Below are 19,195 nucleotides of genomic sequence, written 5' to 3' on the forward strand. Positions count from 1 at the left end.
ATTTAGCTATTAAATTCAATTTCTAAATATGAAAAAAGAATAAGTCAATTTCAGTTGGAGTTAGTAATTAATAGTCAAAATACATATATCCATTTTTAGTTGTGCTAGTCAATATATGTGGTCACTTCTTACAAGTTTCTTTATCTCACGTTTCAATTTATGTAAAGATATTTAATTGAATACGTAATTTAAATATAAGAAAGATTTTTAAAATTTGTGCTCAAGACATGTTTTTATTATTTGTATGATTATGAATCATCTTATTAAAGATAAAAAGAGAATTTAATAATTAAGTTATTTTTTATTATAGAAATGTGACATACTTTTTTAGACGGGTAAATTAAGATAGAAACAATACTAATTTACTACTATTAGTTTTTTCTTTTTAACACAAAGAGGCTGTTCAAAATTTAATTTGATATCTATAATGAAGTCTGAATTTATTCAAATTCATGCCATATAAGGTTTCATTTGAAAAAAAGCATTTCCTACTATAATAATTGAAAATTGCCTTCTTTAATGACGACCACAAGAAAATGATATTATATATATGTCCTTTTTTATACTCTCCTTTAAGTTTTATTATCTTGAAATAAACAAATATTTTTATAAAAAAAATGAAATTATTAGGTAACAACATAGCCCACATGAGAATCAAAATTAACATAGTCATCATACATATATTATCTCTTCTCACCAACCCCCTTTCTTCCTAATTCATATTAATAATTAATATCAACTTAGCTTTCATCTCCTAAATATTTGCATTTTTTTTCCTATTATAAAATGCCAAATGGTTTAAATTCATTTTTCTCAAAATCTTATCCAATTATAGGACCCACTGTATTCAACTTTCCATCTGTGCATTTTGTCCTGTTTTATTTTTTTGTCTGAAATTTGTGGCATTTAAAATGTGGTGATATTTGTGGTATTTACTATGTTATATTTTCTTGAAAATTTATCCAATTCCTAATGTATTCATTATTTGTATTGAAATTTTGATTAATTTAATTAAAATGAGTCACTTAAAGTGGGTTAACAAGAAAAATATTTCTTATCAAAATTTATAGGTTCGAATTTGATATTAGAATAAAAGAATTTTATTCATTTCATCATGATTTTTAATATTAAATACATGATGTTAAATATATCACAATATTTAAATAGTAATCATGTCATTAAATATTAAATTTTATTTTTAAATATTGCAAGAAATTGTTATATTTGGGCCTGTTATTAAACTAGTGTATCATAAAAACGGAGCAATAATATTATTTAGAGGTGAGTGTTCGATAGTTCAAACTAAAAATGAAAATTTCAGTTTAATTTATTGGATTTTTGGATTGAAGAAACTAAAACTCAAATTTAATTCAAATAATTAAGTTTGGAGTTAAGTCAGTTCTTTTAAATTTCTTTAATTAAAAAAAAGTTCTTTTAAATTCGATTTCAGTAGAATTTAATAATTTCGTTGTTTTAAATTTATATTTGTCTTTATATATATAGAGAGAGTGTATTACACTTAATTAATCGGTCGTCTTTTGCCAAATATAGTTTAAACAATGGTTGTTTTGCACCTACTATGGATAAATGTTCAGCCATAATCATTGATTAGTGTCACAATCTAAAATTAATTACTAGCATTTTTTTTCCAATCAAGTAGTGAAATGACTTTTAAATGTGGGATTATTAGTCCTTTCGATACGTGGACAGCACTAAACTTTTATTTGTTTTTTCAAAAAATATTATCCGTGTGTTATGTCATGCTCTTTATTTCACATTATTTCGTTATTGTTACTGCCCTTATTTTTATATACCCATTTTCAAATTGCTTTAATTTGCTTTATTTTAAGTTTAGAGTCCATCAGAAACAATCTGTCTTAAGGGTAGCATACAATTTATTCTCTGCAAACTTAATTTATAAGATTATCCTGAATATATTGTTATTATATACTTCATTCGCTACCCCACCCCCTTATCGTGAATAATATATGTGTTTGTATTTAGGAATGATGACATAATATATATTTAAATTCAATTAAAATTAAAGGCAAATTTAAAATTTAAAGTCTCTATAGTAATCTCGAATTAATACATGATTCATAGGCCTTAATGCCAATAAAACAAAACAAAATATAAAAAGATAATATATATATATATATATATATAGAGAGAGAGAGAGAGAGAGAGAGAGAGAAAATGGCAAATGCCCCCAATCTATTACCGGATTCTCAATTACATACTTAAACTTTACGGGAGTCCTATCACCCCCTGCAAACTATTTAAAATTGAAATTATCATCTCCCTAAATGCTTACGTGGCAAAGTGAGTGTATTTTACTCTCCTTGAGAGAGTGAGCACCAAAATCAAATAGTAAACTTTTATTTTTAATATTTCTTTCAGAAATGCTTGTATTTATAATTATTATTTTTTCTTTATTTCTTTCTTCCTTCTTCATTACAACATAGACCAAATTCCACCACTCACCATCTCTAAATCTCTACCGCCACTATTTTTTCCATCGTCATTGTCACTACCATCTCCACATAATTGACAATGAAATTTTAGTATTACTCTTGATTCTTGAATTTTTATTTTATAATTTATGCATGAATTTAGAAAATTTTGAAAATCAATTCCTTATCGATATTATTGGAGTTGTTAATCATCACTTTACATGCCAACCCACAAGGCAGATTGGGTTGGAAATTCATATCTTGATTATTCGATGCCTCAATTTGGTAATTTTATTTTAAAACCCAGAAAGAATTTTGGGTTTTCGACGAAACTCACATGTGATTTTGAGATTGAAATTGGATAGATCAATGTCGCATTGTTATGTATACATAGCCTCAATTTGAGCAATTTTACAGATACATCCATAAAAATTATCTAGTATATCAATTAAATAATGTATGAAACATATATAAATCAAAAATTTTGCTGGTCTTTTCCTCTTTAAAACTGTCATTGCTACCGCCCGTTGACTATAGCAGCTAGCTGGGTTATTTTGTGATAAGATGGTGTGACGCTTTTTTTAAATGAGTTTAGATCTAATGATTTCGAAAGATAGTTAGAAATTTCCTTTTGCTATCATAAGTCATCAAATTGTTTAGAGTTCCACCAAAAAGATATGAATTAATTTATGGGCAATTGTAAAGAAAGAAAAGAAGCATTAATAATTGAGGTTTTTTGATATGTCAAAAGATTTAGGACTTGGTAATGTTGGTGGAAAGACTTTTCTGAAAGAAAAAAAAATGGTGAAAACATTAATTTATGTTTGTAGTGAAGGAAAAAAATGGTGAAAAGATTTTGGTGTTGGAAGGGAAGATGAAAATATAGGGGGAAAAGGTAAAGAATAATAGTTTTTAAAGAAATTCACGTGTCAAATGTGTGGGTTTCACCCGTCAATATAAATGTGGTTGTTGCTTTTTAAGGATGTAATAATTTCAGTTTTAAACAGTTTACGGGATGATAGGACACTCGTAAAATTAAAATGTATAGTTGAAAATTCGGTAATAGATTGTCGGGCATTTGACCATTTTCTCTCTCTATATATAGGGATATATTATCCATTGATCTTTACGGATAATTGAAACTTTCTTACTCTTTTTTTTCTATTCTATATATGCACATATATTCTTTTCACATTGTATGCACATCTTGTATTTACAAAAAAAATTAGGTAGTCTTTGTTGACAAAAATATAAAACATTTATATATTACCAAAGAAAAGAAGACAGGATCGCCGATTCACGTGAATTGAATAATATTTCCTCAATCATGAAATATGTATAAAAAAGAATTTACTAATTAAATATTTATAAATTGTGATTACGAATCCAATTATTATTAATATGTATTAACTTGATGTTATTATAAATTTATAAAATTTAAATTTTGTATTTATATATATTAGAGATAGAACCAAAATATAAAGGTTCTGAATTTAGATTAATTCAAGTCATTTTAAATTAATAATTTATATATATTTAACTAATATTTTAAAGATATTTATAGAATTTGAATCAAATTCCTAAATTCACGAAATCATAAATTATATTCTAGCTTTTCCCCTGACTTTTGTTAAAGTACCCTTCATTTATTAAGTAGAGATTTCATAGTTGAAATAAAGATAGAATTGATTTTACTTTTTAGTATAAAACACTTTGCTCAATAAAGTAAAATTTGCCAAAATGAATATAAATTAGTTAAATTCCAAAATAAATATTATAAGTCACTAAGAACGAGGGAAATATCCTATTAGGCCTTGTCAATTAGACATTGGTGGTTGGTGAGTCAATCAAAGTTCCTATAAGTTTATTCAAAAATATATATTTAAGTTTTTATAATATCTATATCTATATTAATAAAATAACTGGAAGAAAAGTAAACAAATTTTTAGGTGCACTAATCCATAAGCTTTTATGAGTGGACAACATAATTTTTTGAAATAGTATCTGAAAGTATTGGAATATTGATTATTTCATAACAATAACAATGACTAGATACAAAGCAATTTAAAGGTTACTTAATTTTTTATTTTTTATTTTTGTAATTGTAAATATGGTTCCTTGATTATTGATAAATTTTACTTATTGATCCTTATGTGTATATAAGTAAGCACATGATTTAACTTTCAATTTATTAAAATTTGTATCTTCGGTCCATTATATATGAAATACATTAATCTGAATTATTCTTATATTACCTTCGATTTGTTTATACAGATATAGTCATACCTTTTTATAAAAAGTGATCTTTCTATAACTACATTTTACAATAATTGTCAAGTTTTTTTTTTTTTTCGCAAATAATTTTTCATGCTATGTTGTATTGTATGGCGTTCTCTATAACAACATTTTGCTTTGACAAATATCATAAAAAAGTTTGACTGTAACAAAAGAACCAAAATTATAATTCATTGATATTTGAAAGATTATAAGTGCAAATTTCCCTTTTTATTTGAAATTAATTAAAGAAAATGTCAATAGTAAAGTTTGGTGAACTCAATGGTATATTTTGACCACAATAAAAAAATAAAAATAAAATACTCATAGTGTATTTCCTAGTAGGTCCTTCATTAATTACCATTTGGACAATTTGTGGTTGGTAGGTCAACAAAATCTTCTATAAATTCAACTCCAATTTCATAAACTCCTTAGAGGACTTCAAATAATAATTTTGAACCCTCTAAAATATCCAATAGCCAAAAACACAAAAAACCATTTGTTTTTATAAAAAAAAAAAAAAAAAAACTTGAAATAATTTCCATGGCTTCTTCTTCTAATTCTTTTATTTGTGTGATTATTTTGTTAATTACATCATTTGGACATGTTCATGGATGTTATGAGTCGATAATTAGCTTCGGCGATTCGTTAGCCGATACCGGAAACTTAATTCGCCTCTCAAAATCCAATAAAATTGTTGCTTCATCGGTTCTTCCTTATGGTGAAACCTTCTTTCATCATCCCACCGGTCGATTTTCCGATGGCCGTCTCGTTATAGATTTCATTGGTACGTAATAATAACATTCTCGATATTTTTTTTATCTTTTAGCTAACGTGATAGTATTAATTATATATATCAAAGAACGTGTCCCATTCTTCTCTCTATACATTTTTCCCTATGGCTTAATGGCTAGCTATATATCCCATTACTCCATCGAAAACATAAATATATATATTGAGAATCACGAAATTAATTTCTAAAAATATTAAATGTTGAATTTTCATATATTTTGAAAGCTACTATGATTTCAGTATTGAGAACTTTATAGGTTTAAATTCATCGAGTTTGAATTTTGATCAGTCTATTAATGTATACGTCCTTTCGTCTCGATTATGCAATACTGTTTCATCAAGCTAAACAAAAGACTTCTAAAACTTTTGATCTTCTTTACAGCGGAGGGTATGGGATTTCCACTTGTGCCACCCTATGTTGGTGTTATGAAAAACATGTCACGTAGCAAAAATTCACTAAGAGGAGTGAATTTTGCAGTGGCAGGAGCAACAGCAGTGGATATTTCATATTTAGAGAAAAGAGGAATCAAGAATCCAGCCACTAATGTTTCACTAGGAACTCAATTGGAATGGTTCAAACAAATGTTACCAATTTTGTGTGACTCACCAACAAGTAAGTCCCAATGAAATAATGTTTTTTGGAGTTATTCTAGTTTTTTTTTTTTTTTTTGCAAACATCCAAAGTGGACCAAACACCTAACAGATGACATGTCATTTTCACCACCAATTTAGTTGCGGTGGAATCCACATGGTTTTTTCGTTCTATATTAGAGGTCCAGAGTTAGAATTTTGGATAAGAAAAGAAATCTGATAAAAAAACGTTTTTCCCCTTAATTGGACCAAACACCATAAAAGATATTTCGTCATTTTCAAAAATAGCATCCAAAGGTATGGTGGGACTCTTAATTAGATGTTTTGGATTTAAATGTTCGATGCAGAAAAAAATCTTGGTAAGGAGCGTTATCGCTTTAATTGGATCAAACACCATATATAGTAGATGACATGTCATTTTCATTACCAAAGATGTGGTGTAATGAACATGATTTTCTCACTCTTAAATTAGAGGTTTTGGATTTGAAAAAGATTCTAACAGAAAGCGTTACATTACCCTCTTAAATGGACTATACACATAATTCAAATTCATCAGGTCCTAATACAAACATGGAGAAAAAAAAAAGGATACTATATTGTTTTCTTAACAAAGACGTAAAAAGAATACAAGAAAAAAGAAATTCTAAGCAAGTTTAAAATAAAATAAGATTGATATAACCTTAAGCAACCAATTTATTGCTTTTTCTCTACTCCAATTATTAATTAGTACTATTAACTTATATTACATATTAGTATAACAATCTTTTATTGAACATTATACAAAGTCATTAATCTTGATCCCGATTTAACGTTGCGTAACATTTTTATGAGTACACCACATCATTAAGTATATATAGTTTGTTTCAATTTATATGGCATAATTTGACTGAACATGACGTTTAAAAAAATGATTTTTTTTTAAAATTTGTAATTTTAAATATGACATATTAATTATGACCATAAACCTTTTGAATGTTGTTCTAGCTCCTAAATATATCATAAATATTTGTTATTAAGGATAAAATAAAAACTTTAAACTAAATTGCTTTTAAATTTTAAAATATGTTTATTCCTTTTTTTTTTTTTTTTGGAATAAGTGAGGCAAAAGTCATCTCTCTCTTAAACCACAAATAATTCAAGTGGACCAACCCCTATATTATTTTTAGCCTTACATTTACTTAATGGAAAAAAGAATAATTAATTAGAAAAGACTTGACAAGGAGTAGTTGAGAAGTTGATCCAACTTTAAGTTCAAGCTTTAATTAAGTAAAGAAATGTGGTTGCTAAATTGACAAATCAAAGATGAATAGAGTTTGTCAATAAGAAAAAAAAATAATCTAGCTAGTCATACCAAGTTAATTATTTTTATAGACGAATTCAATATTTAAACTTATATATCGATATATATAAATTTAATTATTAAAAATTATATTAAATTTTTTTTATAAATCACGATAATTAACTTTTAAAATTTCAATATTGCCACGGATCCGATAGTTGATAAACCTAAAGATTAATAAAGTATAGTCTTTAAATCAAATACACTTTTGTTTAGGATAAAATCTTATTCCCTTCATGATCAACCACTAATAAAAAGTAATCAAATCTTATCAACAAGAGTAATTGTGTATTTGAGTCCTAATAAAAAACGTAATTACTGGATTAGATATATGGACAATATCATTTATTAAGAACTAAAGAAACAAAAAGAAATACATTAGTGGCCTAGTGGGGACACCATATTAAAATGTTTTTTTTTTAAAATGTAAAATAAATAGTTTTGTGGATGATATATTTTTGTAAAATAGAAAACTAAAACTATTAATTACACATATTATTTAATAATATTCTCCATCAAACCCTCAATATGCATTTATAATATAGTACTATACTTTAAGTGCACTAATAAATTTAAAATAAAAAATAAAGAAATACGGCTCTAGCTGGATTTTAATGATAGTCTTATGGACAGTTTCTATAGCTTGTACTAGTGGCACAAGGTGAATTTTATACTCCTTATGGTGAACTGTTAGTTATATCCTAGTTTTTGTCCTGTTTTTCGAGATGTTTCTCGAGACAGTCTTGAAAATAGTAACTAGGAGGAAAAATAGATGATTATATATTTTTTAAAAGTATGTGAGCCATTTGATTTTATTTATATATTTTTTTCAAGTTGCCTCTATAAATCATTATTATTCTAATTATATGAAATATTAATCAGGTTGCAAAGAATTTCTTGAAAATTCATTATTTTTAATGGGAGAAATTGGAGGAAATGATTATAATCATCCATTTTCTCAAGGAAAATCAGGAGAAGATGTTCAATCATTTGTGCCTGCAGTTATTTCAGCCATTGGCCTAGCCATTAATGTAAGTATCAATTATTATTTTCATTAAACATTCCACTTTTAAATAAAATAGAATTAGTAAAAAATATTTTAAGAAAAACGATAACTAATTCTTGCTAAATAATTTGTCATATAATATAATTTTCTGATTGTTCATATATTAATATATTCAACATATCTCCATCGAAAGAGATTTTCCCATAATAACCATGAACAATAATTGTCATGAGGTGGCCAAATAAGCTAAGGCTTAACTAATCGTATCACTATCAAGTCTAACATAAACAAGTACAACTTGACCTAATTTGGAGGGAGGTCCCCTTTTTAGGCTATACATACATTTTCACAAATAAATTGTCCAATATTAATTATTGTTAAATAAGATAAGTCATAATTTTTTTTGTTTAACCATAAAATTTATCTGTCTCTAAAAATCATACTCCCTTCGTCCACTTTTAATTGTCATGGTTTTCTTTTTTAGAGTTAAGCTATAAGAACTTTAACTAATATTTTATGATGTATTTTTTCATCATATTGATATGCAAAAACTTGCAATTTATAGTGTTTTTTGTATAATTTTTGAAAATCTAAATTTTTTGTTTAAAATATCGAATTAATGTAATCTAATTTAACTTTGAAAATTAGTCAAACTGACTTTCGAAAAGCATAACATGACAAATAAAAGTTGACGGAGGGAATATTATATAGTTTTCTAGTGTTACTTAAACATTTTTTTTTAAATTTCTATGAATTAAGATTTATTTGATTATATTTTGCAGGAATTAATTGAACTTGGAGCACAAACATTGATAGTACCTGGAAATTTACCAATTGGATGTTCAGCTTCTTATCTAACAATTTTTAAAAATTCAAATAAAAAAGAATATGATGATTCAACTGGTTGTATTAATTGGTTAAATGATTTTGCTGAATATCATAACCAATTACTTCAACAAGAAATTCATAAACTTCGTGAAATTCATCCTCATGCCAACATAATCTATGCTGATTACTACAATGCAGCCATGCAGATTTATGAATCTCCCAAAAAATTTGGTAAGTAAAATTTTATTTTTTACATCGTCATATATTTAACTTATATACTCTGACAATAATTTTTATATATACTATCAATGTATTTAACACATTTCACTATTGGAATGGGGGAGGGGGGAGGGGGGGGGGGGAGGGCAGATGAAAAGTCAACTCAGAAATATGATTTCAGTTGAGAGTATATAAAAAATAATCACTACAAAAAACACTTTAATTTTGATGGAAATGTCTGAGGTAGGTTCGTCGAATGTTTTTCTGACAGACCTATTAAATTTTCGATGCACCTCCCTCAAAAATTTGCCTGTTTTTAGTAGTGTATTTGCGATGAGATCGAATTTCTGACAGAATTTTGATAGAAAGTCCGTCTGAAATTCACATTTTTTCAAAAGTGTTTGTCCAATTTCCCAAGTTACTAATTCAACTTATTCTAGTCAGTTACTCGTATTTCATTTATCTTTTAAATCATCAAAAAACATGAAAATTATTTGAACTATCAGCACATAAAAGTTAAACGTCATCATTATTTCCATAACATAAATTTGGAAGGTCATTGATCACAATTTTTTTGTAAATTTTTGTTATGTAGGTTTTACAAGCACTATTGTAGCATGTTGTGGAGGAGGAGGTCCATACAATTATGACTCAAAGAGACCATGTGGATCACCATCCTCAAATTATTGTGATACACCTTCTTCATATGTTAGTTGGGATGGTGTACATTTGACAGAGGCAGCATACAAATTAATTGCCAAAGGTTTATTACAAGGTCCATACACAATTCCCCAAATGAATAATGGACTTTGTAATAAGGGAATATCAGACCAATAGTGTATACACTACAAGGGGTTGTGTATATATAATTGTCCAATAAATATTAGAGACTTTTATCTTGAAAAGTTGGAATTGTAACATTCCTTCACCAACTTGTTTGAAAGTAATCTTGTAATTTAATTTGTTCTTGATATGCAAATGTAACTTTGTTTAGGTTTTTTACAATTATTTGATTTATTATAGTCTATAGAGATGCATGTTTTTACGTGTGTCCGGTTTCAATTGTTACTAATTTTGTATATAAGAGGAGTAATATGTATCGTAAGAATACATCATATAAATCTATTGGTTTTACGTTGATTGTTAAAGAAACTATATATCGCCTTCTTCATTATTTAGACATAGGGCTGACAATGTGAGCGTATTGATAAGAATCGCGTTATGGATCCAAAAACTCAATAAAGAAAATCAAGAAGCGTGAGGAAGCTAACAAGAAATGAATAGAAACAAAAAAAGAAACTGAAAATAAAGATAAGATGAATTCAAGAATAAAGAATATTGCTATAATTTATTTATAAAAATTTCCCAAAAGAAAGTTAAAGGGCTGGGCCGAAAAGACTGATGAGAGAGTGGACCTATGGTTAGCCCAGTAATATATGTATATAATAGTATATACATATATTATAGTACTATTAATTATATAATATATGTGGGATATATTATATAATTAATATTAATACCTAGACATAGAGAAAAATATATAATGAGTAATGAGTTGGATATCACCTAAGATTAGTTGTCTCACTTTTTATATGGAATATCTAACCCACACAATTTTTAATATAAATGGTTGGATAAATTTAATAATTTTAAAATTAATTAATATTCATAATTAAATGTGATAAAATAATTTTATATTTTTTCCTACAATAATTATTCTTATCCTATTAATCAAACGACTATCTACTTTTGTCCTTCACCTACTTCAAGTCTATATATTTAAGATTTTGCTTTTCCCAAGCTTACTACCTGTATCATTTATCACCACCACCAAAAACAGTAGCACAATTTAATTTTCATACACCTAATATTTGACCCGTGCTAATAATTGCTACAAATTAAAATTGACGGAAATTTATCCGTTATGATCTAAAATCGAGTAAAAAGAGTTCATTATATAATTAAAAAAAATTGATGTTGTTGAGAAATCAATGTCTTACTTTATAACTTTGAGTGAACTATAGCCTGACAAATTTTTACGCATTTCTCATTCGTCTATCACTTGGAACACCATTTCTTTTCGTGTTTTTTGTCTGACTTGCATGTGTTAAATATGTTGTGAGCGTTCATTCTGAATCAAGATCAAACCGTTCATGAAATTCATTTATAGTTGCATTACTTATAACTTTCTTGTTTGTAGACAAAGTAGATTCAAATGTTATGACATGTTTAAGTTAAAAAAGTCTCATAGGTACACAAATATTAAGAGATTCTCAAATCACAAGATTTGTATTTTTTATTTCTTTCTTAAATTTTATCAATAATTAAATCGAATCACGTAAATTAAGACAGATATAACAATATTACTTTTTAATCCAAAATATACAACACATATTTTCCTTTGTACCAATTATATTGATGTTGTTTTTAGTTTGTTAAAAAAAAAAGGTCATATTTTTATTTTTCCAAATAATTTAACATTAAATTTCTATTTTACCTATAATGAGATAAATTAATCATATAACTATTTAAGACTTATTTAGACCACAATTTTTTTAAAAAAAAATATTTCTTTCTTAAATATTTAAATTTTGTACAATAGTGTCAGCACATCCATTCCTTTCCATGCATCGCCTTGTTGTATATAATCCAAATTTCAAACATAACCCTTAATATTTATATATCATGCCCCACCTCAACAACCAAAAGGTCTCAATAAAAAGTGTCATGAAATAAAAATTGGCCCCCACTAATTTGAATTGAAATTTCGCAATCGCGTAGCATTCATTAAAAGAGGATCTTATTCATTTCACTATAATTTTTGAGAGTTCAAAATAATATTTAAATATTGTTTATACATTTCATTTTATGTGATGGAAATTTATATTATGATGATCGAACTACTTAATTTTCTTTCTGAAAACTATACAAAATGAGCATCAATGATGGTGTTGGAATGTATAAGATTTTCATCCTTACACTATAAAATTAACTCCTTTTAATTGGCCTTACGTAATACAAGTTTAAATTAATCGAGACTTCAAAATAAAGTACTCAAACACCAAGTGAAAAACCATTTAAAAAAATACATATAAATTGTCCTCTCTTATTAGTAGTAGTAGTGAAGCAAACTAAGAAAGAGCTTCGTACTCTTTTTTTTTAAAATTTGTTTAGTGATAAAAATGTCTATCTACATGAAAATTATCATCTTCTTGAATATTGTGTTTTGTTCTTTGAGCTTAGTTTCATCCCATCCACAATCTTATAATGCAATATTTAGCTTTGGTGATTCACTCGCCGACACCGGAAACTTCCTTCTCTCCGGCGCCATGACTTTTCCGGTCATCGGAAAACTCCCCTATGGAGAAACATTCTTCAAACACGCCACCGGCCGGTGCTCAAATGGAAGATTAGTTATTGACTTCTTTGGTAATGTTTCTTTTGTTATGTTTAGTTCAATGTTAGTATATAAAATGTCAGTATTCAACGGTGTGACTTAGTAGTCGATAAGTTAAAACGAGAACTATGAGGTCTTAGATTCAGATCTTAGCGGAAGACTAACAATACTAGGTAAATTTTTCTCCTATGATTAAATCTTGGTAAGTAGAGTCAGTCGATACCTGTGCTAATGAGAGGTAGCAAATATTCGATGAAATAGTCAGTCGAGATGCACATAAGCTAACATGCTAATGAGAGGTAGCAAATATTCGATGAAATAGTCAGTCGAGATGCACATAAGCTAACATGACACTAATGTCATAAGAAAAAAGAGAAGTTTGAAATAGGGTGGAGATACATGATCCAAAGAGGTATGATTTAGTATTCAATGAATTCTTGGACGAAAATCATGATCTTAGCGAACACAAAAAGCACTAGGTCAATTTTTTCTCATATGCCTAAATTTTGATAGGTAGAGTCCCTCAATAGCTGTGTTGAGGAGAAGTAACAAATACTCTATGGAATAATCAGTCGAGATAAGAGGGCATTGCTCATATAGTAAACACTATTATAAATGAAGTTAGGGGGGTTTGGATGAACTTCTTTTGCCAGAAAATTATACTGAATTACTGAATATTAATTTATTTATTTTTATGTATATATCATAGATATTGATTAATCTTCTTAATTTCTTCATATATTATTTCATCATACAATTTTTTTAAATGAAAATTCTGATTATGCCGCTAATACTTATACTATATGTAGCTGAGGCATATGGATTGCCATTGCTTCCACCTTATTTGGCATTGAAAAGGGGCATAAAAGCTGAAAATGGAGTGAATTTTGCTACTGCTGGAGCTACTGCTATTGCTGCTGAATATTTCTATAGTAAAAATATTAAAATTTTATGGACAAACATTTCTTTAACTCACCAATTGGGATGGTTCCAAGAAGTGAAGTCTAACATTTGTGCCACCAAAAAAGGTATGGTTATAATTTATCTTTTGCAATTTACCATGAACTGTTTACGTCTTCTGTTTTATTTTATGTGACGATAATTAATTGATATGTAAAGTACCAAAAATGTCATTTAAAATGAGTGATGTAAGAATTTCAAATGTCTTGTCATTTTTTATGAATACTGGTTACGGTTTCAATCAGAGGCAAAACTAAGATTTTGAGTTTTGAATTCTAGAAATACAACTTACTAGATTCTTGATAAATTATTTATATATATTGAATATTAAGATTTGAGTCAAAGCGATTGAGTTATGCCGAACTGTAAGCCAATGTTTTAGCTTTCACCCTAGTCCCAATAACTCATGTCATTAAGGGTTGAAATAAGATGCTAAAAATATTTTTTGGAATTTTCAACAAAGATCATAGTTTTTCTTCCTTCCCATTTGTGTTTTTAATCTTTAAATTTTAATATTTTTATTTTTTGTTATGCAGATTGTAGAGAATATTTTAAAAAATCTCTCTTTATATTGGAGAAATTGGAGGAAATGACTATAACTACCCCTCCTTTCTTGGTGGAAGCATTAAACAACTTAAAGCTCTTGTACCACTAGTTGTTGAAACCATAATTGAAGCAACAAGTGTAAGCTTTGACTCTATTTTTTCAAATTTCTCATTTTTTTTTTTTTTGAAGTACAGTTTTGAGTAGACATAATATATAAACACACATTTAAACTTGACTTCAATCGGTAAATGAATTTTCAACTTTGAGTATACATATTTAGACGCTTAGACTCATCTCTACTGTGTGAGTTGAGCACAATTGATCAACTTACAAAATAATTATTGAAATTTATGTATCACGTCAATGTCGGGTGTCCACGAGATACAACTCAGACAAGTTGGAGTGTTAATTAGTTGCCAGTTGAGAGCAAATTAAGATGTTTAGATGTGCACTCAAAAAGTTGGAGTGTTTAATACTTGTCAGTTGAAGTCAAATTTAAGTGTCTGTTTATATATTGTACCTTTCAGTTAATATCCAAATTTATTATTTACTTTTTCTAGTTGATATACATAAATTGTCATTAATTATACACGCATGATACATTGTATAAAGAGGAAATCAAAATATACCCCTCCGTCCTCTTTATGTGAAAGTGCTTTTGTTTTTGGACTCAAATAATACCTTTTTAGAATATTTTGATTCATTAGCTATGTTGACTTTAGCACACTTTATTAATGTGTCTATTTATTACCGTTAAAAATTATTTTGTTATAGTGAATTAGTTGTCATGTTTGGTCTATAATTTAAAATGTAACTTTTTCATCATACTAAAATGAGAAAAATTGTGATTTGTAATTATTTTCAAATGAGGATGCTTAAATAATGTAAAAATATGACAATCAAGAAGAAGATTGAGTTATCAACCTCAAACTTTCTGTTGCGAAAACATGAATTAAAAAGGATTGATTGTCCATCAAAAGTAACTTGAAGTATTTTTCTCTTGTCTACCTCTTCAAACATATCCAACAACACTTGATAATTCATACCTTATTTATGGATTTATTGGATCTTGTTGAACCTATTGATACTGTCATATGGTTCTACTATGCCTGTCGCATCGCTAGATGCCTTGGAACAAACTCCTCAGTCACTTTACCGTCCCAACTATGTTACCTTCAATGTGTCTTCCTTTTACTTTTATTGTTTCCACTTCTTTGTTGTCTAAGTCACATAAATTATATTGATACATAGTATTAACTATTTCCCTTTCATAATTTGTTCTTAGGTATTGATAGAAGAAGGGGCAGTTGAATTGATAGTGCCTGGGAATTTCCCAATTGGTTGCTCAGCAGTGTTCTTGACCATATTTGGCACTACAAACAAAGAAGCATATGACAAACATGGATGTTTAAAAGCCTACAATGCCTTCTCCAAATATCACAATGCTAAGTTAAAACTAGGAATTGAGAGTTTAAGAAAAGAATATCCTCATGCAAAGATCATATATGCTGATTATTATGGAGCTGCCAAGAGATTGATCCATTCCCCAAAGCATTATGGTAAGTTGATGTTGAACTTTAGATTCTTGTTTTAAAAAAAATTACCCAATCTTTGTGACTTTTTTTAATAGGGGATAGTACTAAGTTTTGAATATTGAATGGTTATATATAATATTTGATATATAACCATCAAGGATTATGGTGTGATGGACATGATCCTTCAGTCCTTAACTAGATATCTCGGATCTGAATCCTGAGAAAGCAATCCTGAAGAGTGTGTTTCCTCATTTAAATGTGCGTGTGTGAGAGAGAGAGCATGTATGTGTGTTAGATAAAAGCGAATTTAAGACTTAAATTTGATAGATTCAGAATTTAAATTTTTTAGAACTGAAGTTATTTTACCTTTGAGATTATGATTCATGATATAATATTTGTTAAAACTTTAATCCTTTTGAAAAAAATAAATAAATATATATATATATCCATATTTGTATCGAAAATACTTAATTATGTTGAACGGCATGTCACTAATAAGCTATATCTGCCTTTACTTTTGAAAAACACTCAAAACAAAGATGCATATATACCCACGTCCTTTAACAAAAGTGATGCATATATATATATCTTTGTCGTTCAACAAATAATGCATATATACCCTTGCCCGTTTAACAAAACTTTGTTTAATTAATTTCTTCTAATTTTGACAGGATTTTCCAATACACTAGTAGCATGTTGTGGAGGTGGAGGTCCATACAACTTCAACAATTCAGCAAGATGTGGTCATATTGGCTCTAAGACATGTTTGGATGCTTCAAGTTTTGCAAATTGGGATGGAATTCACTTAACAGAGGCAGCTTATCACCACATAGCCAAAGAATTGCTCAATGGACCATTCATTTCACCATCTCTCACATTTCCTCCCATCAAACAAATTTAAAATGAGTAAGTAAGGTTGCGTACACACAATCCTCCTCAGATCCCATTTGTGGGATATACTGAGTACGTTATTATTGTCATAATAATAATAATATGTAAGATTTTTCATTTCCATCGGAATATCGTTGGTTATTTGGGATTTTTCTATAGGAGTACTCTGTCAGAAATATTTTCATCTCTGATGCAAGGATAGGTCGTGATTTTTCCCTTCCTTGTACATCATCGTGTGTGCCTTTTTATTTGTTGTTACGTTGATTGTTTGCCTTCTACTCTTAGCTATTCTTAGTCAGGAACCTGGTCCCTTGACTCGTGATGGACTCACACAAGCCATCAAATACAAATATCTTAAACTTCAAAATCCTTATTTTTTCTATAGTATACTTCATATTATTAGGGGAATGAATAGAAATAAATTGCTTACATAAGACCTAATGTATAAGATTGACAAAAACTATAGTAATAAACTAAAGTATTCCACAAATAAAAATGAATTGAATTTCAAGAATCCCAAATAGGACCAAATGCAGGAATTCCAGATTTTTTGCAAGCATTAACCACATCTCTACTCCCTTCTGGATTGCTAGTAACAATTACAACTTCAGCTCCCCATTTTCGCGCTGTCTCAACGCTCATTTCTGATACGTTTGGACGTCCTAACAAGGCTGTATCATGTATAATCACTTTCTCCTTCGAATGCCCACTTAACATCTCTTTTATTTCCTTACCATAATTTTGTTCCACCCCTTTTGTCACCCATAGAAAACACACGTTAGCCGCGCTAGGTTGCAAAAGGAAGGATAAAAATACACATATTCCAGACCCCGTTGCAACCACTAGAACCCTATTGTACATGTTTACTAAATAAGGCAACCCCGCGAAATGAACTTGTCGTACCCATAAATGGCTAGGGGGGTTCGATACTAAGGTTTTCGTGAAGTCACCAACCGCCCCTGCCAACATCATGTGCTCATCCTTCCCATCCGAAATGATCCCAAACGCGTGCCATTCAGAGAGGGGAGAAGGACTAATTCGTCCTAATATCCCTGCTTTGACTCCTCCCTCGAATTTTATAATCGTTGCATGTCCTGATGGAGACGTGACCTTAACTGGGACACGTCTCACAGTCATCCAAGGGATGACTATTAGCAACGTTATATACAATGTGAACAAAAATTCTTGTTGTTTGATAAGTTTGGAGCCAATTTCCGCGTTGTTGTAAGATTTAGTTTTAGGATCATAAGAAACCGTTAAGGTAATGAAAATCCAAAGAAGTGATAACGCTATCCATCCAACGAAACGATGAATCCTCTCGAAGAAATTATGATGGAGATGTCGAACGAGAGGAAATGCAGCGAGGGAGGAGAGGGAGAGAAGTGAAAGGATTGCAAAAGCAACGATAACGATTTCAGGGGAAGTGTTTTCTTTGTCATTCAACGTTAGGATTAACGCGTAAATTAGCCATGCAATCGATGAAATTGCACAACCACTATGGATTCCACCTAGTGACTGGAGTAAAGACGTAACAATAGTCTTGATTCGTGTAGGAATCCAAGACCATCCCAAGCAATTCACCGCGACCCAAAATACAACTCTTAAAAATGCTTCGCTTCGACAGAGTGTCAAAGCAAAGATATTGCCAATTGAAAATAGGACAGCTTTTTTTCTTGCGTATGGGAAATTTCCCGTACTAGCAAGAATTAAAAAAGTCATATTTAGAATTAAAGATAGCGCGAATAATTGCTTGTATACTGTAAACAACCCTTGATCAAGAAGGATGATGGACAATCGCGATGAAAAATTATTTTTTTTTTCGCGTTTGCTTAGTGTTTTAGGAGGTAGAAATGGTAAGGGTACTGATGAACCCTTTTGAGGAATTTGCGTGTCATAACAACCTTTTTCAATGTAAGACAGAGTATCAACGTCTTCATCTTCATTTGCGTCTATGTCTAGATCACAAAAATGACTACCAGTACGACTCATTGATCGATGCATGAAAGATGAAGACGATGGGACGATTTTTTTGCTAATATTTTCCCATGGTAGCCAAAATCTATTGCTACCATGGGAATTAGCTTCACTAGTAGGTGGTTTAGGGACGGAAAATGGATCGTTACGAGGCCTTATTTCGAAAGCTACACCTCTACAACTTGAAAATCTCTCGAACTTGTCTCCAGTTTTCATTTTTTTCTATCGTGAAAAAGAAGAAAGAAGTTATATGAAAAAATGAAATAATATAAGCTATGGATGAAGAATTTAAGTTAGGATATGGAATGTAATTGAGTTAATGTATTTATAGTCCAATTTATGGCTCGAGTAGACATTCAAAGTCCAATTATGATATTTTTATTTATATAA

At 28.9% G+C, this 19,195-nt stretch overlaps 3 protein-coding genes across 3 annotated transcripts; 2 read left to right on the plus strand and 1 right to left on the minus strand.

Annotated features, from left to right (window-relative positions):
• Nucleotides 1-5,166: 5,166 nt before the first annotated feature.
• Nucleotides 5,167-10,646, plus strand: LOC125826054 (GDSL esterase/lipase At1g28590-like). Its single transcript, XM_049505352.1, has 5 exons — nucleotides 5,167-5,514; nucleotides 5,902-6,132; nucleotides 8,332-8,480; nucleotides 9,238-9,514; nucleotides 10,098-10,646. The coding sequence occupies exons 1-5, from the start codon at nucleotides 5,271-5,273 to the stop codon at nucleotides 10,337-10,339; spliced, it is 1,143 nt and encodes a 380-aa protein (XP_049361309.1). The 5' UTR covers nucleotides 5,167-5,270; the 3' UTR covers nucleotides 10,340-10,646.
• A 2,008-nt stretch (nucleotides 10,647-12,654) lies between these two features.
• LOC125825953 (GDSL esterase/lipase At5g45910-like) lies at nucleotides 12,655-17,109 on the plus strand. The gene is given in 6 exon segments (XM_049505242.1): nucleotides 12,655-12,931; nucleotides 13,709-13,927; nucleotides 14,396-14,425; nucleotides 14,428-14,543; nucleotides 15,691-15,964; nucleotides 16,612-17,109. Coding segments are annotated over 6 exon segments (1,116 nt in total). The 5' UTR covers nucleotides 12,655-12,684; the 3' UTR covers nucleotides 16,842-17,109.
• Nucleotides 17,110-17,338: 229 nt separating this feature from the next.
• LOC125826049 (adenylate-forming reductase 06235-like) lies at nucleotides 17,339-19,021 on the minus strand. The gene has a single exon (XM_049505348.1). The coding sequence runs from the start codon at nucleotides 19,019-19,021 to the stop codon at nucleotides 17,339-17,341; it is 1,683 nt and encodes a 560-aa protein (XP_049361305.1).
• Nucleotides 19,022-19,195: the final 174 nt, after the last annotated feature.

Source organism: Solanum verrucosum, unplaced genomic scaffold (genome assembly GCF_900185275.1).
Source record: "Solanum verrucosum unplaced genomic scaffold, falcon-dt-bn FXZP01000161.1, whole genome shotgun sequence".
Classification (NCBI taxonomy): domain Eukaryota; kingdom Viridiplantae; phylum Streptophyta; class Magnoliopsida; order Solanales; family Solanaceae; genus Solanum; species Solanum verrucosum.

What these genes read in the sequence shown, in the direction of transcription:
- LOC125826054 (XM_049505352.1), top strand. Translation starts at nt 5,271, where the DNA reads ATGGCTTCTTCTTCTAATTCTTTTATTTGTGTGATTATTTTGTTAATT. An exon ending in CCATTGGCCTAGCCATTAAT is followed by an intron (nt 8,481 to 9,237) that starts GTAAGTATCAAT and finishes TATATTTTGCAG; the next exon opens with GAATTAATTGAACTTGGAGC. An exon ending in TGAATCTCCCAAAAAATTTG is followed by an intron (nt 9,515 to 10,097) that starts GTAAGTAAAATT and finishes TTTGTTATGTAG; the next exon opens with GTTTTACAAGCACTATTGTA.
- LOC125826049 (XM_049505348.1), bottom strand. Translation starts at nt 19,021, where the DNA reads ATGAAAACTGGAGACAAGTTCGAGAGATTTTCAAGTTGTAGAGGTGTA.